This window comes from Anabrus simplex, chromosome 2 (assembly GCF_040414725.1).
Source record: "Anabrus simplex isolate iqAnaSimp1 chromosome 2, ASM4041472v1, whole genome shotgun sequence".
Taxonomy (NCBI): Eukaryota; Metazoa; Arthropoda; class Insecta; order Orthoptera; family Tettigoniidae; genus Anabrus; species Anabrus simplex.
Genome location: NC_090266.1, coordinates 1,182,256,802 through 1,182,281,628, shown reverse-complemented (window position 1 = coordinate 1,182,281,628; position 24,827 = coordinate 1,182,256,802). Strand labels below are relative to the sequence as shown.

Genomic DNA, 24,827 nt, shown 5'->3' with positions numbered 1-24,827 from the left:
GTATTACTCGAATTCTTGCTCACTGTTGACAGACAAAACAATTTTGCTGCCTAAGTAGTTGACATCTTTATTTTGAAACGCATCCAGAGCTGCGCGATGAACATAAGCATTTATTTTTTTTCACTTTGGATCCAAAAATATTGGGATACGTAAATTATGCAAGGGTGTTAATTATGCGAGAAAATACGGTAGTATGTTTTGTTGACGCGTCCGAACGTTCTTTGGATTAGGATCTTTCTACCACTTAGTTTGTTTATCTTTACCAAAGTAACGATTTCCTGTTTCCTGGTGACCTGAATTGTTATCACTCTCCATTATTATTGTCTTCACTATCAGTCTCTGTACCACTGTCTTGGATAAGACCCTCGCAATAATTATCACGTTCTTCTGGATCTGAGTCACCAAAATCTTCCTCATAACCCCTGTTTCTCATAGCTACACATTTTCACAGAAAATAAAACTTTCACGACTCAAGCAAGAGATGAGCACTGAGGTGGAAATGTTATGATGGTGGTCACATGGGGATACGATGACACCCTGCGTGTGAAGAAAGAGCGTTAACGCCTGTCACAGCACTTCCAATTATAAGCACTGTCTTGAACACTTAAAAGGTCAAGGTCAGTTCGAGAGGTATAAGAGATTACAGCAGGCTAAATGAACTCTATCCCAAAATTTAGCTTAACAAATGTACATGGGGTGTTGTCAACACCACTTGTAACTCTTTCAGGGTTAAAAGCAATCAAAGGCATTTATGTTAACAATTGGGCTGCAGTGAGAATTGATGGTAGAATGAGTTCTTGGTTCAAAGTATTTACAATTGTTAAACAAGGCTGTAATCTTTCACCTTCGTTGTTCATAATTTACATGGATCATCTACTGGAAGGTATAAAGTGCCAGGGAGGGATTCATTTAGGTGGAAGTGTAGTAAGCCGTTTGGCCTATGCCGATGGCTTGGTCTTACTGGCAGACTGTCTGAAAGCCTGCAATCTATTATTTTGGAATTTGAAGATTGGTGAAGTGAGTATGATATGAAAATTAACCTTTCCAAGACAAAAGTAATGCCAATATGGAAGAAACCTAAGGAAATTGGATGTCAGGTGGAGAATACAAAGCTGGAATAGGTAGATAATTTCAAGTATTTAGGATGTATATTCTCCCAGGATGGTAATATAGTAAGTGAGATTGAATCAAGATGTAGCAAAGCCAATGCAGTGAGCTCGCAGTTGCGATCAACAGTATTCTGTAACAAAGAAAGTCAGCTCCAACATCATTACACTGGTCTGTTTTCAGACTATCTATGCTGTACGGGAGTGAAAGCTGGGTGGACTCAGGTTAGAATATTTGTAAGTTATAAGTAACAGACATGAAAGTAGCAAGCATGATTGCTGGTAAAAACAGGTGAGAACAATGGCAGGAAGCTATGCGGAATAAGGAGATAAGGACTAAGTTAGGAATGAACTTGAATGATGAAGCTGTATGAATAAACCTGCTTCAGTGTTGGGTTCTGTGAGGTGAATGGAGGAGGACAGGTTACCTAGGTCAGTGACCTCTGTTATGGAGGAGAAGAGAAGTAGAGGGAGACCAAGATGATGATGGTTAAACTTTGATTTTAATAATTCAAAGGTGGGACTTAATGAGGCTACAGAGCTAATTACAGATAGAGGATTGTGGAGGCATTCATTAAATTCACAGGGGCTTGCAGACTCAACCCTTTACAGCAAAAGTCTATAATGAAGATGTATGCATGAAAGCAAGCATGGTTAAGTGGGCAACAAGTTATGGTCACATAACAATAAAGAGATTAAAATGCTCATAAATTTAGTTTTGTTATTTTTGAGATTTATGAATTAATAAATAACTCTTTGTTACAGCTGCTGCTTATAGCGGAAATGGATTCCCGTCCTCGTTTTCAAATAATATGCTTGTGACTGGCCGTCCTACGCGTGGAGCCAAGCGAGGTCGTCCCCGGGGGTCAAGACGAGCTAATAGTGGAAGTCGAGGAAGTCGTTCCATCAGTTTGGCTGTCAATCTAACCAATGCAGAACTGGGCCTGGGTAAATATTGCCATGCTAATTTTGAAACCTCAACAGGCTTCCAGTCTACTTCAACAATAATACTAACTGTTGTCAGATTCTGTTATATATACTGAAAAACTGTTTTATTTGGATGTGTTGATTTCTTATTTTAGCTGTTTACAATAGTCACTTTTTGTCCTGCTGCTCAGTTAAATGGTCAGTATAGCAGCCTTAGAATCCCAGTTGGTTGAGGGATTTGTAACTTCATTTGATTAGTTCCTCTGGTTGAGGGACTGAGTGTTTGCGTTTGTCCCAATACATCCCTCATCATTTACACCAGGGCCATCCAGTCATTGCACTCCAAGAGCCCGCCGATGCTCGGGGAGCACTGGGCAGTCAGACTAGTGCTCCTTCCCCTACCACCACTACACTGTGGCAGTGAGGAGACCTGAGACAGATGGACGATGTTCGGACCGTGCTGACTAGATACGTACATACAGTCGCACGGCCGACGGCTTTTGTGGGTTTGTTGACATCAAACTGATAGGGCTGTTTTGCCATAACAAATGTACCGCATTTAGAAATTGAAACGTACTCCGATGTATGGAATGTGCAGGAAATGAAATCAAGTGTTAAGTAAAGAATAATGTGATTTATTCAAAAATGAAATTTGAACATATTTGAGAGGAAAATTCAACAGAATTTGACCAAAATGAACGGATAGTACAGACCTTAAGTGACTTTTGCCTAGCCGTTTTCACGAGCTTTTAGTTTTGGAGCAAACTATCTTTTCCAAATTGGGTACAACATAGCTGTTCTTAAACAGTTGCGCAAGTTTTTATCACTCATCGTTGCACGATGTTTACTTTTGGTAAGCTTAAGAACTGAAAAGAAATGCTCACAAATGTACATTGAGCCAAACATTTACAGAACTTTACATGCATGTTTATACAAAAGGGGGTATTCTTATGGCAGAAAGCTGCTGTAAAATTCTTTGAAACTTGGTGACATTAGAAAGTCGTCTTTAAGACGAACATTGCACTGCAGTTCAATCTACTCTAATTGAAATAGTTGTGGAGCACTGTCTGCACTAAGAGAAAATGGTCTAACAAATACATCTAATACCGCTTGGAGTACTGATAATTCTGAAAATCTCTCTTCAAACTTCTTGTAATTGGCAAATTACCTGCAAGTACTCATCAAAGTCGACACCTTCTTTCACTGTTTCAAGCAAAGAAAAATGTCCTGTGTTCCTTGCACACAACTGGTTTTCCCACAAAATTAATTTTCTTTTGAACACTGGAATTTTTCCACCAAATCGCTGATATTGTGCATTTTGCCTGAACTGAAGTGTTTCAAGTATTCAGATGGGCAGTAATGGCACTTAAAAATGCCAAGTCTGCCACCCACTTAGGATCATGCAAAAGAACTTCGGGCCGCCCTTTCATGTCACAAGAGGTATCTATTGCATTCTGCAAGCAAAAAACACAATGAAGCACCTTCGCCTTGCTCAGCCATCTTACTTCTGCATGGTACAGGATATCCAGATATTCCGGTTCGATGTCGAGTGAAGAAAATTTTCCATTCGCACAACTGTTCCCATTACGTCTTTAAGCTTGCCGACATTTGCACAGATTGCCCCCTGGTGTATCGAGCAGTGGATCGCCGCCATTAGGGTACTACCGCTCTAAGCCATTTTTAATTTTACATAGCCGAGGAACCCCGTGTGTAGACCACGTAAAGCAGGAGCTCCATCCGTCGTTATACTCGTCAGCCGCTCCCATTTTAATCCCATTGACTCAAAAACATCCTCCACAGCTTGGAAAACATCGAAACCGGTAATGGTGTCTTTGAGAGCTACCAAGTGTAGGAAATCCTTGGTGACCCTAATGAAAATAACTAGCACTGGGCAGTCAGACTAGTGCTCTTTCCCTTACCACCACTACACTGTGTCGGTTGATTCATCAAGGGCAATGGAAAATGATACAACATTTTCTGCCTTCTCCATTAATTGCTGTAACATATCAACGGCCATATTGTCTATTCTGCGAGCCATATTTTGAGGAGAAAGAGAGATTTTGTCAAATTTCTCAACTAGCTCCATAGGACAAATACATGCCGTCGTGTCCATTAGGCACTCCTTGATTAAATTCCCTTCCATGAAGGTTTTCCCAGCTTTGGCAATTTGCAGCGAACATTTGTAGCTTGCACGTAAAATGGGTCCACCAACCTCACTCTGCTCAATCTGCTGTCAGACAAAAATATGGCAAGTCACAATTTTAGTGTTCTTCAGATAATTCAATTATTTTTTCATTCCTGTTTTGAAAATGAACATTTTAAAATTAAAACAACAATACTTACAGAATAGCTCTGCTTGAAATTTTCTTTCAATTCTTCCAACTTCGATTGGCGACTGGCGTCCATCAAATCACCATAATCATCCCTGTGGTTCGCGCTGTAGTGTCGTTCCAAATTGTGTTTTTTTTTACACATTAAATCTCGGTGGCACACTAAGCATTTGGCATGCCCTTTATAAGCTGTACAGAAAACAGAAATTTTCCATTCTGCTTTAAAGGCTGCTGCTTCACCACTCCTTTTTTTTTTGTATGATGTTCAGTCATGAAAACTGCGAAACTGATTTAGTTGCGTGCTGTCAACAAAGTGCATTGGACTAAACTAGCGACTGATGGATCAGCTGCTTGCTTCGGCACGGCGGGCAGACTGCTCGCTTAGCCAGTCGGGCTCCTCCCACCACTAGCTAAACTACCTTCCCCCAAAGCATTCAGAGCACTGGCTTAGAGCGCAGAGCACTAGTGCTCAGGGAGCGCTGTTTGGATGGTCCTGATTTACATGAACCACACTACCATCCACCCCATAAACACTAAGGAATACAGCCCTCCACTTAGTATTGGCATCAGGAAGGGCACCTGGTCTTAGAACTGGGCTTAATCCATATGTAATATCAGTCCAAAGTAGTTGGGGAAAGGCCAGGAAAGAAGAAGACAGTGGTCATATTTTCACTTTTCTTCTTCATGTTCAGAATAAAATTATGCAAATATATCTGCAGTTTAATTTTAAATCAAGTGAAAAAATTTCTTCTGCATATGTCTTGCACAGAAGGTTTGAGATGAAACACTTGAAAGCACGTAATTTTATAGATATTTTTCATGGAGAAGAATGGGATGCTATGAATTCTTGTGCAATTGTGTGAGTGAAATCTACATCTTTTGTTGAAAGATTTGTGTAATGTTTGTTTTCTTTCAAGATATGTATACAAATGGGTGGTTATGGAATGATTATGACACTTGAATACCTGCCAGCAAAAACGTTGTAACCCTCAAAATGCAAATTTTTCCATTGATACAATGTTTCTGCACCCGCACGACTCGTGGTGAAATTTAAACAAAAGAAAAAAGGCTCTTAACGTTCAAGTTTGCCAACATTACTTCCTACATGCCTCACTCTGACCGCATACATCGTTTATGCACGGAAACCCAGCATTCTAGAAAAGTGAGAGTTACAACGTTTTTACTGGCAGGTATTCAATTGATATTTAAGAACAAAATTAGTATACGTCTGAAATGAATGGAGCTATCTCAACTAAATTAAAAGTTCACAAGAAATCTTAGTTACTGACCTAGCGTTCCTAGAAGTACGGTAATTGATGGAGTAGAGAAATCTGCTGGATGTATCAAAAGTTTGGGATAGAAAAACCAAGTTGTAATGCTCTAATCTAATGTTATACATACAGTACTGCCCCCATTTTTCCCGAGCTAAGCCCAGCCATCGAGTGAGAGATCCCAAGGTGGACCGTTCGATCGTTGGCTATCACTTTCTAGAGGCATTTAAGGGATGTTAGGGATTGATGACCAAGCAGGATAAAAGAAATGTTAAAACAACACTCTGACATTTATTCACATAAGCAAACAAACAAATGAAATACTCTTGCTGATGTGTTTACAAAAATAGAACTTTCATAATATTGCATTTCTTCCTCGATTTAGAGTGATACGTGTTCTTAATCTCCAGCCTTACTGTGCTGTAATGAAACCAAAGAACAATTAGGCCTCTTGCCTTTTCAAATCAAAATATTTGACTGAAAGAATTAAATAAATTAACATAGAACTTAAAAAAAGTTGATTAACAGCTGTCTTGTGAACGAGGGTTTTACAATAAATGTGTTCAAAGCTTTACCAATTCAAAGTAGTCTCAACACGTGGTTTTAAGATGTACTCAACTGAATTTGTCATTTGCAGTATTTAATAATAGTCGATGACACCAACATGAACTTCAGTAGAAAATGAAAATTGATTTCAAAATTCTCAAAATTAATTAATTATTATTCTGATTATTATTATTTTATTAATTTCTCATCATTTAATTAGCCCATGTTTCATTGTCACACGATCGTGTTCTTATTAATTTTCCACTGCATTATTTACCTAATGATCGTCATTAGCGTTTCAGAATAATTATTTTGAATTAATTATTAATGACTTATTTTCACCATAACTCCAATTAATCATGCGGCTAACAAATTTCTACCTCTGATCTTTGTATTTCATTTCTATTCAAATTAATCTTAAAGTATTTCAAATTTTAGACATTTACATTACCAACGTGTGAACTAGTTAAATAAATTTTACTTACAAATCGAGTGCCTTCATAAAGTAACGAGATGATCTTTCCTTTTAAATCTCGCTAATTAAGAAAATAAATTCTTCCTAGTCTTCCTCGACTTAACTTAATCAAACTTTCCCTTAAGGGCATGAAAATTATTTCTTAAGGCAACACACAACGATGAGTGCAATCTGCGTCACAGCGAGTGCGTGACCAGATCAAAATTAAATGAAACCAACATGACACAAGAGAAATATACATATTTACATACACACACACATTCACACTAGGGAAACACGTTTTATGTACATTATTTACATCGAATCCTGTTTTGGCAAGTTTATTCATGATTTTTATTGGTGGTCGGGACGCGTAATGTCTAGCAGAAATAATCCGCGTACTGAAATTATCCTTCATTTATAGTGGCTAGTGATCGAAGTCATGGGTATCACTTGGTAGAAACACATTTCACATATTAATGTAAGATCATCTAACTCATGAAATTATAATGGAAGATTCTAGTAAAATCCATAAGCACTACCATCATTTGGGCTACAGGTTGCAATTACCGCAAGCATGAGCCTTACTTGTATTACTTTTATTTCCTACCTGTGAAATACACTCGCAACACGTGCTCCAATAATTATAATCCATCTTGCGCTCCCAATACACAAGAATAAGTCAAATATCATCATTAAATCATCAACTGCAACAATTATACAACAAGTATCCCTCAGGATTGGTCATATTCCAGACCCTTCATGAACAGAGCACATTCAGTCTCACATATAAGGACTCTACAGTAATTTTATGGCTCACGAGCGTTTGCTTCTGTTTTACCCGATCTTTAGTTAATATTATTATTATTTAAGTGATTATTACATCTACTGATCCTCGTGGAATATCGTAAAATTAGATGACTTCATCATAAATGCAACAAGTGATCTTGAGAGACACTAGGTTCGACCCTATTCACTAAAATGTACACGTAAATTTCCATCCAGTAACTTTCAACATTACAAGGAAAGTAGATTTATCGTGTGGTCAGTGATTATTAAATATAAAGCTCCTTAAGCATGGGAAATCATTCAAAGACAACCTACATGTCTACTCTAATAGATTCCAAAATTTCTTTCACACGTATCTAGTCTACCACGACACCTTAAGAAGTGGAAAAATGAAATATTTCTAACTACAACAAACTAATAGATCTACGACTTAAGAAGAAAGACCTCTAGTTGTACAAAAGATAAGACAGATAAATTAAATTAAAAAGGTACTCAAGTTTTTGATGGGGTTCGATTCCCGTCGACAGTCAGTTATTCCAGCATACTCCTCCGGTCAGTCTCCTTCCAATTACCAGATACGCCTCACATTTTACAGCTCCATGGAGGCTCTGCAACAGGTGTCCCTCGATGAAATGATGTTGTCGGTGGTTGCGGAATTATCCATCTTGAGATGTTCAATTCTAAGACGACTTCCGTAGAATGCCGGTCACAAGCTGTAACTGTGATGACAAAATTAAGTATTTTGCACAAGCACACGCCGAATATAAATAGCTCGTCTACACTGTCACACTTAACTTGGCTTTTAGGCGTCTTTATTCCATAGAATTCACTAATGGTTTCTCTAAATTCTAGCAGAACGGCGTCGACTTGACTGAAATTACTTCTCCACGTGGTCTGAGAACGACGAAGGATATTCAGAGTAAGAGCTTCAGAACTTCAGAGTAAGAGTTTCAAGAGCATTAAGAAAGCGATTTACTCGAAACAAGGCCTTTTATCTAATTAGCCAGGGGGTGTGATCTTCAGCGAGAACGGTAATTGGCTGATGGTCTCATTTAATTGGCTCAGACTATTCCAGAAACAAGCTGGGTTGCGCGCGTGCGAAGGTAGTCACGTGGTCTGCTCTGACCTTGGCACAGTCTTGCCGGTGTGTCACCCCTCTGAACGACGAAAAAAAACTCGTTCTCAGCTCGCCACAACTCCCCAAATGATATGCTGCAGTTACGAGCAGACAATAAAATTTTCACTTTCCACTTGTTAAAATATTCGTAATATCGCCAATTTTAACGGGGACAGTACCATCCATAAGTATTTTGGCATTCATATGTTCGACCTAGATAGCATAATCATATATCTGATGCAAGGCAGACAGGAGAACGTGTCCTGTATCTAAGGTGACTGTTCAGCATTGCTTGTATTGGGAACACTTCAGTAAGATGGAAGAACTGTTGATATGGAAACCATATTTATTTTGACAAAGGGCATTGTACTGATAACTGAGTAACCAGGCCAGATATCGTTCTGTGAGAGATCTGTTACTCCAAACAATTTCTCAAGCTCACCTAATTTATCAGTGTTATTCAAAATTATATTTTTTGGATACAAAGTTTGAGAAATTGACACAAAAAGCTTATGGTCTTATGGTTGACTTCTTTAACTTTCAATGTGGCTAGGTTGCACTATGAAGAATGAGCAGCTGTGACAAATGTGTCTCTACATGCAGCCTGTTGTAGAGGAGTGAGCTTAGTCAAAGCATCATTAGTTGCCGCAGAAAAATTCCCCTCACAAATGAAGGTAAAACTGGCGTCAAGGTTGTGCAGTTCGGAGTAAAGGAGATGAGAGGTAGGATACAGAGACCCTTCAAGTTCAGTAAGGAGGTCAACCAATCCAGCTGCATGATCTGTGACAAAAACCCTGTGGGAGTGAAGGCTATTCACTTCTCGGTCACTCAGATCATTCAGGTACTTAATACCACAGTTGTTATCTTTCATGTCAGACATCTTGAAAAATGTAACATCATCAGTAAAGTAAGCACTCAAATAGAATACAGCCTGAAACCAGCTATTCCATCGGGTTATGACAGGTGCAGGAAAAAGCTTTGCTTCCTTTGAAGCACCATACTTCGATGTTAAGAATTGTAAATAATTATATTTTTGCTTTCTTGTGATCAAAAATGCAGACTTTACCATCGCAACCACATGATTTAAATCTGTCATCACTGCGATCAAACTATTGCCAACCAAGTACATGCATTAAATGATCCCCTATGACCAAACTTAATGTTTCTTAACACCAGGTCTTGTACGGGGCACTGTCACTAACAAACACTTTAACTGCATCATATGGTACACTATAACTGTGCAGAGCTTCTAAAACAGCATGAGAGCAGTTTGTAGCATTTTCTGCATCAAGATAGTTCACAGAAACAACATGTAGCTCTCTTTTCGATCCGGTTGGGACTTGGAATATAATGATAAAAACACAACGGCCCATTCTACCTGTAGTTTCATCACAGAGTATGTTGATGTTCTTCCCCACTGCTGCTCTATTCTGGTGGTCAGATGCAACTTCTAGAAAGGAAGAAAGACCTCAAATTATAACAAAATAATTTAAAATTTCTGGATCAATTGGGTATGGGTAAGATAGTTCAATGTTGAAATCACACTCAAATTCGGTATCCTTCAGTTTTGCGCGTAGTTTTAATGTCGTAATACCTAAACTGTACCCGATCAATGAAATCGAAACTTACTCGGTAAATATACTTCACGTAGAGTTCTCACACATGGCAGCTATTCATTTGAAAACTCAGTAATCCAGGCCCTTAGCTCTTTCCTTTCCAGCTTTTTCAGAGGTATATTTGCTTTGGCAAATACTTCAACTGCGCGTTTCGAGAAGTTATCCCAGTAAAATAGCACATTTTCACAGAATTTGCACCAAAATTGCGTATTCATACTAATATAACATTTTGGGTCACAATTCGCGTTTTGTCACACTTCTATTTACGCGTAAAAATTATTTTATTCCACATTAGAATTGCCGTAGGCTTGGATTCAGTACAAGATTTAAAAATTCGCATTTATCGCAAGTGCGGATTTTTTTTTTTTTTTTTTTTTTTTTCCTTTTTTTTTTTTCAGGTCCCTAGTAATTATTGTTGATGTACACTGTACTTTCTTTTAAATGTAACAGTCTGATTTGGTGTAGAGTTGAATATATTCTTTGTGTTTTACTAGTATGAACATTATGTTAATAAAAGAAGATACTAGGGGTATTAAATTTCTTGTCTGAATACTTACGGATAGTACAGTATTTGTCTTGAATGTTCATACAAAGCATATCTTGTGTATACATTATATTGTACAATTTATTGGTAGAATGTATTTTTGTATCAGTTTTAATGTATTTCTCAGTTGAAAACTTACGACACATTTTTTATTTCAGCTGGACCGACTAGTGTAACTGAAACAAGTACAAGCTCTGTAGGACACACTCTTCCCATGGTTAGTTCTCCAATTCCTGTGCGCAGGGGTCCAGGACGCCCTCGTTTACGTCCAGTAGGGCCCAGTCACCACGGGACTAGGGGAACACCTCGTCCTCGTAAAGCTCTCAAGCCCTTGCCCGTGCCGTTGCGTGGCGCTGGAGTTGGCACACCAAGTGGATCAGGTTCCAGTTTAGGCTTGCCCATGGATTCCCAGCCGTACATAAGTAATTCACAGAATAACCTTATCTCTTCTCACTCGTTAACTACTAGTTACCTGAATAGCAGTATACCAACTGGCAGTCACACCTTTGGTAACTTGTCTCCTACTAGCTCATTGTACAGCAACAGAAGCAGCTAACACAAGTAAGGTGAGTCGTAAGTCCTGTTCACAAGTGTTTATTTAGTTCTAGAACCCGTATTTGTGTTAAACATTCATGTTCATTTTTTACATATGGTACCTAAATGAATGCAAACGTGATATTCAAGGTGAGTCTATAATCTACAGTGAATGATACCATAACACAAAGAAAACAAAAGGTACAAACAAAATACCTATAGTCTCTGTCAAACTATTTTTCATTGGCCACAATATACTTTTGGCAGTGCATATACAGCTGCTGGAAACTGACAGCGAAAGCGTCTTTTTGGAATCGATCAAAGCACTGATGTCGCACGTCTTTGGATGTCCGGTATGTCAGCACAATGTGCCCTTCAGAGTTCCCTTGATGTGGGGAAACAAAAAGAAGTCTGCAGGCTCCAGATCCAGAGAGTATGATGGATGTAGTAGCAGTTAAAACTTTCATGGCCAGCATTATGCACAATGTCTGTATTTTTCGGGTTTGTGGGCAATGGTTTGGAGCATCATATACTCTTAGACCACGGCCTACAGGCTTAGAAAATACAAACATTCTTCAGTATTGTGGACGTTTGAGAACATTTACGCCCCGCTTTGGCAAGAAGTTGTACACGTGGATTGCAGTGTGTGGCTGGGCATTGTCACGGAGAAGACTCCCCTTTCCAGTCCTCTACAACTCTGTCCAAACACGCACGATGCATAGCAGCAACCATTTCAAAACGTTCTCGTAAATTGCGGTGTTCAGTGTTTGACCCTCTAGTACTACTTATGTCATTGCTGTTGAAAAATCATGATCAACAACAGTGTCCTGATCCTGGACTTTTGGAGGCAACTCTTTTTGGGATATGGGGATACCAGTAAACACCATTCCATTCATTGTCAACTTGGTCTCATCGCCTGTTATGGTGGTTTTCAGAAAAGGTGGATCTCAGTTACACGTGTCAATGAAATATCAGCAATTTTCATCCGTGTTGCCTTGTGCTCATCAGTCAATGTGCATGGCACAAATTCAAAACAAATCTTCCACTTACCCAAATTTTTGTGAATGATGGTGTTCTCACTGTCCTTTGTAATCCCTAATTCCTCTAACATCTTTCTCAGAGATAGTTGCCAATTTTGTGCCCACATCTGCCACACTTGCTCAATGTTCTATGTACCTCTGCTTGTTGACTGTCAACCCGGACATGTCATATCATCAAGAATTTCCTGTCCATCCCGAAAGCGTTTGAACCAGTTGCAAACATATTTACTGCTTTCGGCTTCCACTCCCCCAATACACTTGCACCAGTATTGATGCGTCTCCTTCACCGTTTTGCCCAGTTTGTAACAAAACTTTATGCGTTGCTCCATTGCACTGTGACGCAAGTCATCGCACACACTACGTTTGACTGACCTCAGCAGACTAACCTGGTTCAGCTCCATGTGTTCAATGCTATGTGGTGCTTCTGGATATATCTCTCTATTCATATGCACACACACGCAGCATTACCACACATTGCCATTGTGGTATGATTTATAAATGATAGGTTCTTCAGTCTGCCAAAACTAATTTTGAATAAATAAATAAATAAATAAATAAATATATAAATTACCAGAAAAATAAACAACTTCATTAAAATAGAATGGCATGTTACTTTCTTGAAAGAATATCATTAGATTCTTCCAAATCTAAAATTTGGGATGTTGTGCAGAAATTAAGTAGTGCAAATAGGGGTGAATTTTTTAAATGTGTGTTTTGCCATTGAGGTTGGCTTGGTTAGTTTTTTTGCAATGTAAATTTTGATACCTTTAATATTCAATGATTTGCCTGCATTTTCGATGTGTATAATTTTCAGATCTGTGTCGATATATTTGAAGTGGTGAGAGTTATCGTATACAGCCAAAACTGGTTAGGACGTTATTGTGGGGACAGAAAAAAAGGAACGTCACAAAGAGGGAGCGTGCTTAAAAAGGAAAATAATTACGCTGTTAAATTTAGTGTTAGGTTTCAACGTAACAATAATTATGATGAAAACAAAGAAACGAGTGTTTACAGGTATAATTAATAAAATAAATAATGATATACAGAAAGAAATACAATAGAAGTCCACCATAGCGATTATGGCATATAGCGAGAACTCCGTTGTAATGACAGACTTTTATATGTCCCTTGAAAATTCCTATATTAAACTGTGTATTATCCTTCGGTTACAGCGAAAACCCTATCACATGCTCATATTATGAAATTCTCTATCTGATAGGCAGTGCAAGTAGGTCTTTAGTTGGGGAAGGAAAGCAGTAAGTGGCGATCTTGTCAGCTGTGAACTGGTCTTTGTTTACATCTACTCAAACTGTCCAGTTGCTTCGGGCGTTTGAAGATTATTGTTTGCTAGCCAATTTGTGATAATTATATGTCTGATTTACTGTATTTTAATGGGTTTATTTTAGTTTAGTGATTATTATAATATAAACATGAGTGAATTAAGTGGTTCAAGTGCAATTAGAGAAGCATTGGAGGAGCTTAGGAGTGATGAAAATGGTAATGTAGAAGATTTTCCTGATGATTTATCATTAGGCAACTTTTCTTCTGGAAGTAGGGAAGAATCTTTCTTAATTGGGGTAAATGAACTATCAGAAAAGAATGGTTCTGTTTTTCTAATATATTCATCTTTGTTGATAATCACAGTAGAATTACCTTCATCTGCCATACTTATGATGAGGTTATGATCAGTAATTTTCTTTCTGTGATTGTGAATTTGTTTATGTGTGAAATTATCTTTGTTAATGTGGTTATAAGAAAATTAAGATTAGTGGGAATATCATTATGTAATGGTTTAAGGAGATTATCTAATTTCTTGCTTGCTTCACATCTAACTTCGTCTTGGATACGGAGTGGTAGTTCATTGATGGCTGATTCAGTTTCTACTGTAGTAGTTATCACGTTGTCAATTGTGTTAGGTTTAGGCCAATTCTGATTACTAACTTACCTAATGTTTTATTTTGGGACATTGAAACTTCTATATTAATTAGAGATCCAAAACCTGGATCAATTCTTTAATCCCCATTTCAACCTTAATGAAATATCTGAAAAAACAAACCCTTTATTTGATCTATTAATTCCTATTTTCAGTAAAAATAAATGAAGTACTCTAAACCCTCTTCTTTCCCTCCAGCAATCACCCACCATTCCATATCCCTCAGTCCTACCGTAGGCATTTTTTAAATTATGTATATGTTTCTTCCATGTTGGAAACAAATGAAGATCTCAGCTCTTTCCTATCAACATCATTGTGTTCAAACTTGTTTCAGCTTAGCTGAGTTCTAGAAGATTCCCCTAGTGCTGATATTTTAGTGTTTCACCTGGTCTTCTGTGAGGTGCAGTCTCCCAATTGGAGGAAAGCTGAGAGCTTGCGCAGGACATGTGATTGTGATGAGTGTTCTAAAAATCTTGACTTGTCTTGAATTTCATGCTTGCTTCATATATATATTTATGCATTCATTTATTTATTTTTATTTTTTATTTTCATTTTATATTCATGTCTTGCCTTTACTTTGATTTTGACTGATGATGGTCTCTGGTAAGACTGAAACTAGTTTCAAGAAATATATGTAACTTTTTTAAGGTTACAACAAACACTATTGAATAGGTGGAAACCTTTAGCTTTTGTTTTACACTATATTGCTCTTCAATACGGATTAAGATGAAATTTATTACCTATGACTCAAAAGGAATGTCAGAGTCGATTAGTAATACTAATTGACTGTTCTGTAAACACAATTCGAAAATGAAAGAGAACATATTCCCGTAATAAATGCATAATTAACCTGGTTGATAGTAGTAAGAAACAAAGGCTGAAGTAAACTATTGATTAATGCTATGTACAGAAATCAAGTAAGAATGTGATACATCTCAAGATACGGCGGGCTGGGCTGAGTGGCTTAGACGGTTGAGGCACTGGCCTTCTGCCCTCAACTTGGCAGGTTTGATCCTGGTTTAGTCCGGTGATATTTGAAGGTGCTCAAAAACATCAGCCTTGTGTCTGTAGATTTACTAGCTCGTAAAGGAACTCCTTGCAGGAATAAGTTCCGGCACATCGGCTTCTCCGAAAACCACAAAAGCAGTTATTGGGACATAAAGTCAATAACATTATTTTAAAAAATACGGTGCAGAATGGATGACTGCCTGTTAGTTTATTCATTAAAATCTCATTTTGATGTTTCTGCAGGGGGCAAGGAAAGAGAATGGGTAGAGCAAGAAAACATACTATTGAATACACGAATCATTTGCAAATCACACACTTCCTAAAACAAATGTCAGCTGAAATCTTATATTTCCGACTAGTAGGTTATTAAGCATTGTTTTCTGAACACACTCTTCGACCATGAATTATTTGGAGGTTAAACTTGGCCATATGTGAGTGGATTACTTTGAGCATCATCTCGAATGCGACAACACTTCGATCGACTCAAGTCGAAACTTGAAGATGAGAGTTTCAACATAAGCGCCACTGTTGAAAGATGTGGCTGCTTCTCCTCTTCCTGGATTTTAATTTTGTCTTCATTAGTTAGCGAATAGCACAATGTTTTCAGTATCTATAACTGGGCTACACAATAATATGACCATGCTAGTCAACTTAACACGATTGTACTCCTCATCCGTACTGTACCCTTTCCAAGGTATCAGTACATCAGTAAGTTATTGTAGCTCCTTAATGTGACATCAGAATGGAGTTCCTTATGTGAGACCTTCGAACAAGCCCGGCTTCGAAGTCCCACCTTCCCCTACTAGAATAGTACGCTAGCTAAATCTGTAGAACACTACGGGTCTGGTGGACCGTCCTTGAGGGGCAGTAACCTAGTAATCTTTATAGTAGGGGAATCTTGCTTATGAGAGATGAATACTATCGTGAGAAATGAGAAGAATGACTTCATTTTTTTTTTCACAACACAGATTTAATAACTAAGAAAACACACGAATGCTATTTGCATAGATATGCCACAACACTAAATACATGAATGATGTACATTACGGTTTTCTTGAGGATCCACTGTCTTTCTAGTCCTTTATCTAGAATCGCAGTTTAACTGTGAAACATGTAGAATTTGAGAAGTCATTCCTTCTCTGGCCCATTATTCAACTAAAACACTTACCACTTTATACACTTACACTGTGAAAATGATTAAATGAGGGCATATCTTGCATTATTTGCCTAGTTTATGTCGCTAATTTACATATTCAAAATGACAAATTGTGTCGCCCTAACATCAAGTGAACTGAGGTGTTTGATAGATTTATCGTGTGCACATTAAAGATATGTGAAAGTCGTATTGTAGCATTCGCTTGAAAACCCTATCTGACTATTTCACATATGAACAAATATTATATGACGCATGTTTCATCGGGATAGCACATAAATACTACCTTACAACAAGACATTCAAACAACGTTGTTCCCTGAAACAATACATCTTATTGAACCAAGAACCAATACAATACCTGGTAAATATCACTCCCTGAAATAGATAACAGACAATAATGCATTTTGATCTTCATACAACAAATCATGGATGGTGTGATCCATCCACAGTTGGCAACTCTGGGTATAGCTTTAACTGGTGCTGCCCAGTAAGGAACTAAGGCTCCTTTGACAGTGTGGGTATATATGATCCTCCTGAAAATCCCTAGACGATTTAATTTACGTGAATAATTGGAGGTCATCATCTCATCTTTTAGAATTATAAATCTATCCAACGGTGTTACTCGCTAAATGATTGCACGTAATTGCCATACTGGAGAAGGAAACGAGCTTTCGCAGTGTCTCTTCTCAATGCGGTAGTAAACATTCTATTTCCTCTGTCACCGTGGCAAGGCCATAAATCTCACAAGTCAGCTGGCTGTCTTGCTTGCTTTCTTTCTTACTTTCCCTTTCAAAATAACGGGACATTGTAGTCCGGCCGGCGATCCGTCTCGCCACTAATTATTCAGTTCCATTTATCCCCAGGATGCTGTTGGCATCAATGCATATTGGCTATAATCTAGCCTTATTCATATCCTCGGCGTGGAATTATGCATCATGCATATTAACCACTCATTGGGGGAAAGATTTGAATTCTCATAAACATCGCATTCACTACACTCATCTGCCTGAAAACTCCGCCCTCTCTCATGGTATATCCAGTACATGCACATTACTGAAGATGATGATCTATCAATTGGGACAAACGTACATTAACACTCACGGTCTAAGTAAATCACAATCACACCCACTGTCATTTCCTTATCTTCTGGTTCAGCAGTCTTAACTTATAAGGAAGGATTTCTTAACCCACATATGAAGCGCAAAGAAAATAAAATGTTTAGAATCTTCTGACGACTCATACTGGTTGTAAAATGCTGTTAGCTAGAGTGAATATATTTGAATATCAAATTCCCTTTAAACATTACAATGCTTCACACTTGATTTATCCCAAGGGCCTTAAGTCTATCTAACATGCACTACTTTCCGTGATAAAAATGAAAACAAATATGGTTATCCAGCTGTGAAGAAAAATCGGCATAAAACCCTAGTAAATAACTATCTCCATCCCTTTGAAACAGCAAAATCCTACACTACCTTCTACATCATTTACATGCAATTTACATATTTACATTTAGTAGGAAATACGACTTTCTAATACTTGAAATTTGTACTCAACACTTGTCTGGATCACATCCACAGCTCACTCGGGTAAGTACACATAGGGTTTTAGTCGAACATCACAGCTGCTTCAACAGCAGATAGTCCAGAATTCGGCTGCAGGTGGATAGCTCGTATGTTGGCTTGAGTCTCGTTCATGTGGGAGGATCTCGATGTTCTGAGACGCTATTTAATATTAAGAATTTTATAAGCATTGTAAAACTTTATAAGCATTGTTCTGAGACGCGTCGAGTGGATACAGACCACCTGTATGTTGGTCTTCTTCCTTGGACGATGACTACACTGGCATACAAACATGAATGAGGGAATCTGACATGTGTTGAATGACGACACATTATAATCGTTATGATCAGAGACACTCATAGGCTCAAGCTCTCTAACTAACCGAGCAGTGGTGTTGTCCCTGTCGCCCGCTACTTCACCCTCATTCGCTTGTCTAATCTAATATCAACAATTTCGGCCCTAAATTACAAATGTTTGTGGTTTCACTGGCACTGGGTATCTGATACTGTCATCACAAACGGGGCTTTAACTCGGCCTAATTCAGCACTAGTTTTTAGGGAATGCAGATTAACTACTGTGCTCGTGGTTGTTTAGCCGATACCGCCCTTGTTAGACACATTGTCAGTAAGCCGCTCTTTCTTCTACCAATTAATTATTCAATATCACACAGTTAGTAGAGCTCCTATGCTACTCCCTTGGCATTAATAAATTCATGTACTGAGTTATACGACTGCGTAGCCTACTTGCACTCAAGCTACAGTTAGTTCACTCCCGTACAGCTTATTCTGCTGTCTCACGTGTTAGGTAAATAGTTATAATCATGGCTATGTGCCATTGTCTGTTAATAATGGCGGACCTTACATGCACATTCAACATCATCACAGGTTGTTCTGCCATCCGGCAGGTCTAGTCATGGCTGTGACCTCTATATCTCTCAATCTTGTGCCCTTTTCTTTACTTCTGCATAATCTTCCTTTCTTTTTCTAATGCTGTCTAATAACTGGTATCGTCTCCTTCCCCTTCCTCGTTTTCCTTTTACCATCCCTTCAATTGCTACTTGTAGTAAAGTGTTGTGTCTTAGATTATGCCCTATCCAATTTTTCTTTCTATTTTGGATTACGGTCAGCATGCTCCTCACTTCTCCCACTCTCTTCAGAACTTCCTCATTTCATATTTTATCTTCCCACTTTACTCCTTCAATTCTTCACCAAATCCACATCTCAAATGCCTCTATTCTTCTCTGTTCTTCCTGCCTTAATGTCCATACTTCAGCGCCATATAGAGCTATACTCCATATGTAACACCTTGCAAGTCTGTTCCGCAGATCTTTCTCTAGCGGGCCACAAAGCAGTTTTTTCTTCTTGTTGAAGCTTTCCTTGGCTAAGGCAATTCAAACTTTTATGTCTGTTATAGAGTGAAGGTCTTTGGTCACAATACTTCCTAGATACTTCAACTTAATCACCTGTTCAATCATTTCTCCTCCTATCTTGATTGTCGCACATTAATTTATAATTATTCCCCTGAAAGTATTATCAGCTTCAAAGAGCGCTGGTAAATAAGATTGAGTCACCATTTACTTTACAGGACTATAACAAAGAATACCGTTGTTGCGCGTACCAATACACATCACAGTGCAACTAGAAATATTAGAATACCATCGAAGAATCATTCACGGCGTGTACTACATCACCACACGACTGGAAAAATCAAAGTACCATGGCTTGCTTCGGTTCACATCTCTTAAATAGCGAGACTGTGTTAGGCTTAATGGAGAGGATAAAACCCCGCCTCTTCGCTAAATTCACTCTACTAATAGGCCCGAATATCGGTTGAGGTGTTGAATTAAAACTTGATCACCCCAGTTTTCACTGATCGATTCCCGACAAGATCGCATTGTGCGTTTTGCGGTAATCTCGAAAGCGTCCCTTGGTAGCCCAGTGTAGGAGTCTAAGCTTGGGGAACTTCTGACTTCCGTTCTCCCTGTCCACTTTCCCCATCTGGTTCACATCTGGCTGGATGTTTGTTTACTGCGTACTTAGTCTTATTACAGTTATGTAAAGCGCTTCTTGGTGTTATAAATCAGCATATGAGAGTTAACTCATGAAAATCCATCATGTATTATGCAACTTCTGTTATTATTATTCTCGAAAAGAGTTGAAGACTGTGGATTGGTAGTTGTATTCTGCAGGGAAAAGAACGAAGAAATGTTTTCAGGGTTCAGTGCAGTGCTCCGTGACCTACTCGTCCACTCTGCGTGGCGTGCGTCGTCTCTTCTCTCTTCCTCAGAGAAGGAGCGCTTTTCACTTGCGAGCGAGAGTATGACTCATTTAAGCTATTTGCGCTGGCGGCGCACTACTCGTGCCTGGGAAGGGTGAACGTGTGCTAACTTGGGCACTAATTGACATAGAATAGCACAGAAAATGGCATATTCACATTACAGGATACCATAATATACTCCTGGTGATGTGATGAACTTTCACTGTATGACTCAACACGGAATAAATTTCTGAACTTCCGAAAGGAATGCGAAATACAAGCACAAACAGGCTTTCTGAGTTATTCAGCAATATCAATGAAAATCGGACAGCAAATCTGAACTTTCCTGAGGCTAACGGCTTCCTTCCTGAAGGTGTAATTTACCCTTTAAAGTTCAGGAATTCAAGGCTATTTCTCGTTTTTGCACAACTCTCTCAGGAGTGGCCTCCTGTGGTGAGGGATCTAATCTGTGTTGAAAATCTGTTCCTTACAAAAGGGAAGACAAAGAATATTTTCAGGGCTAGGAAAAATGTGATCGTACTATGCGGTAATAGTGAAAATCTGTGATGCGATAAGCAGTGATTTAGTTGGAACGAAATATTTACAGGAATCTTATTAATTCAGCAGTTTACAAATGGACTCGTATTGGGTGTGAAAATCAGCTGCCTCATGTTTCTGACAAGTTGTTTCATCAGCTGAACGTCTCCCCTTTCGTAGCCATGACTTGACATATGGTTGTGGGTTAAATATATGCACAGGAGTTCCAATGCTGCTTATGAAAATAAGTCCGCTTGATCTTGCAACCAGCAGCCTATTTCTTTTTTCGGTGTGGATCTCATTCATGGTACTGAAAGCTCCTTCAGCTTCTGTTGAAGAGATGGGAATGGTCTGTACAGTCTTGATTAAAGGCATCAGCTCCAGTGGAATTTCCTTGGTCTCGACATACTTTCTAAAAGCATTAATGTACCTCGTCTTGTCTGACATGTGGAAAAAGTAACAAAGGTTGCCAACACTCTCATCACCATAGTAGATATCCAAAGTAGAAATGGATGTCCAATTATTTTGTATAGTACCTTTGAATCACTGATAACTTTTGTCATTCTCTCATGTCTCTGCTGACTAGAGCTGGAAACAAGATGAGATGATGTGGACACATTTTCCATAAGCCTGTTATTTAAATTGTTCACAAGACTTCTGAAAAATTGCTTTCTGTCAATTTTTACAACTTTATTAGATTCATGTAACCCTATGTTTCTAAACTTTTTGTTTTCTGCTGCTTTAAGAAATGTTCTGTACTATTCTCCAGAAGCTGAGTTACACATAGATTCAAACACTTTTATAGTGTGCTTGATTGCATTTTGAGCCTCTGTCAGACTTGTCTCTCTTTTCTGCAACTCTAATGACAAATCAGCTAACTCAACAAGAGCATCATACATAATTGCTCCATTTTCTAGGAATTCTACACATGTTAACATATTTTCTAGGCCTTGGAATTTTGCCCTTTCTTTGGAGTCTCTCTGGTGGTCATTTTTGGGCTCACTAAAATGTTTTACTAGTGCACTATAGTTTTCCCAGACAGCTTTTACAGTTCTCTGGCTCAATGCTACCCATCTTATTGTAAATATTTTGGATTCCCTTGCATTCACACAAACATAACGAGTGGAAGAAGGTTGTTGTGCTCACTGCCAATTTCCAGTTTCTTTGAAATCATTTAGGAAAAGGCTAGGAAAACAACAAATAGGGAATCTGCCACCTGGGCGACTGCCCTAAATGCAGATCAGTATTGATTGATTGATTGATTGATTGATTGATTGATTGATTGACTTCCCGCTTTCCGAATCCAATAGCAATGTAGCCAACATTAGAGAACCAGAAAACCATCCAGGAGTATAAAATCGACCGTATCTTATGAAGATAAAACCGTAGTTTCGATATTAGTCCACTGGAGTACACCCATGACGTTTCAGTGCTATGTATAGATAATAAGATTTTCTTACTGAATGTAAAAATCTTACATCATTGTAAAGCGGGAAAACATTTTCCAGAACAGCGTTCCGGTCCAACTAAACCACTGGCGATAAGTGAAGTATTTTTATATAGATTTAATACACCTTGAATCGGGACTTCAAATTTACGCCGTGCTAAGCAAGAAATATTTTTAACGAGAAAATCCCTAACAAAGTTTCACTGTATTTACTCACATCTGGTTAAATTTTGGAAAGGCTATTGCCTTGTAAATTTACAGCAAAAAGGTTATCATTACTGGTGCTTGAAATATATTTTTACGATGCATATAATATTAAGTTTGAAAAGCCTCCGTGGCTCAGGCGGCAGCGCTTTGGCCTCTCACCACTGGGTTCCGAGGTTCAAATCCCGGTCACTCGATTTGAGATTTGTGCTGGACAAAGCAGAGGCCGGAGAGGTTTTTCTCCAGGTACTCCGGTTTTCCCTGTCATCTTTCATTCCAGCAACACACTCCAATATCATTTCATTTCATCTGTCAGTCATTAATCATTGCACCAGAGGAGTGCAACAGGCTTCGGCAGCCGGCACAATTCATATCCTCGCCGCAAGATGAGAGCTTCATTCATTCCATCCCTGATGCGGCCAATGACTGGAAAACAGGGTGTAGGTTTTCATTTAATTTCATTCATAAGATTAAATTACGTTAAATGATGCTGTTTGAATAAGAAACTGAAACGTTTGCCACAGAAGCCACTGGAGTGAGTTTTTCAGAATGAAATTGAACATAGGCGTACATGTGGTCTCGGAAATAGAAAAACAACTAACGAGTAAGCCATAGTATGGAAATCTGTGAAAACACAAGTTTTGAACAAACTGATTGCTGTTTCATACCAATTTTAATGTAAGTTGGGAGTCTGCTCGACTTTATTTTTACAAAAATCGGATATAACGACAATCCATTATAGCGAGTGAGTTTTTCGTCGTTGTGTATTCTCGCTATAACGGACTTCTACTGTAAGACTTTTTAAGAACACCAACATAGTAAAACATCAAGGAAAAATGTTCTTATAGAAGCGAACTATACATGTCGCTTACAATTATGTTTAAAGTTATTGAAGGAATGTCCAACATCTGGATGATTTGTGCACGTTTCATGTGTGGATTAGCATCCTTTTTCTCAATAAACTTCAATTTTTTATCATTTGTAAACTGTCTAGTTTTCTTCTTCTCCATAACTGAATGTCCTGCAAACCACTATGCAAATTACAATAGGCTTAATTTATATACGTTGTTACACAACGCACTTGAAAACGTAACGTTATGCACCAACACATCACATGAGCTACTGTTGCGCAATCCAAACAAACACATGACTGGCTTGAGACTGACACTCCCTGCAGCTGTAGGCTGACATGCTAGGGCTGTGAAATTAAGCTCTCTACCAAATCCTCACCCAGGCTAGTCATCACTGGGGCATTGTGCGCGCAACGTGCGAGCAAGGTCACCGGGATTTCTAATTTAAATTTCATATGGTGGGAATTACGATTGTACTAAAGAGTGAAATAAATGTGCTATCCAGGTTTCTTTAACATGTATTTAATAGGACGTGGACTGGGACTATGAATAATGATGTAATAACCAGGGAAACTCGTTAGAGAGGGATGTCTTAATCCGTTTCAACTGTATATGTTTGCCGAATGCTGAGTGTCCTTGGTATCTAATTGTGTGTTTGTGTTCTTTGTACCTGGTGTGAAAATTAACTTTTGTCCAGCTGATGTACGTGGTATTACAATTTGATTCTTGGCATTTTAGTTCATAAATTCCTGACTTTTTTAAAAAATTTAGGTTACATGTACCACTTTGTTTTTGTAGTGTGTTTGTTCAGAATGCCGTTTTAAATCCTTCCTTTTTTAACATGTTAGCTATTTTGTGCACAAAATTAATAACCACACACTTATAGTTTTCAGGTTTTTGTTTTTGTTTTTCTGGTTATTTTAGTACCTGCTCTACTGTTTTGGAAAGATGGTTGTTTTCTGTCACGATTTGTTTTATTATTTGTGTGTCATTGTTAAAATTGATTTGGCTCATTGGTATAGTTAGTTCTGTGTATCATCGCATTCAGTCCTGCTAACTTGTGTGAGCTTGGGTGATTGGAATAATTGTCTGTTGTGCGTGATATTTGATTAGGTTTCCTGTATATCTTGCAAGATAATTTCTTTACTTCTTCTGATCGTGGTGTCCAAAAAATTGGTCCTCCCATTTGTTTCTGATTCCATTGTGAACTTGATTGCATTATGTAAAGTGTTTAGTATGTCTAGTAAATGATCTACATTTGTGATGCCATTATTGTACATGTACCATCATCCATTTATCTGCACCAGTGCATTGTTTCTTTGGTGCATTGGTCGGTTAAGAGTTTGTTCTCAATGCTTAATATCCTTAAATAGCATAGTAATGAAATACAAATCATAAAACAAATCACAATAAAAACCGACCATCTTCCCAACACAGTAGACCGGCTACTAAAAAGACAATAGAAGAACATAAACAAACCCTTACCCGAAAATTATAAATATGTGGTTCTTAATTTCATGAATAAAAATGTATGCAAAAGCTAATGTGTTCAAAAAGGAAGGATTTAAAATAGCATTCAGAACAAACAACACATTACGAA

At 38.2% G+C, this 24,827-nt stretch overlaps 1 protein-coding gene across 1 annotated transcript in view; it reads left to right on the top strand.

Moving 5' to 3' along the window:
• The window catches only part of LOC136863826 (chromatin-remodeling ATPase INO80), a 396,793-nt gene that overhangs the window by 341,996 nt on the left and 29,970 nt on the right, over window positions 1-24,827 (top strand). The window contains exons 35-36 of the mRNA XM_068226103.1: window positions 1,872-2,054; window positions 10,859-11,266. Of these exons, the coding sequence (XP_068082204.1) occupies window positions 1,872-2,054; window positions 10,859-11,256 (581 nt within the window). The 3' untranslated portion in view covers window positions 11,257-11,266. The remainder of the gene's footprint in view (window positions 1-1,871; window positions 2,055-10,858; window positions 11,267-24,827) is intronic.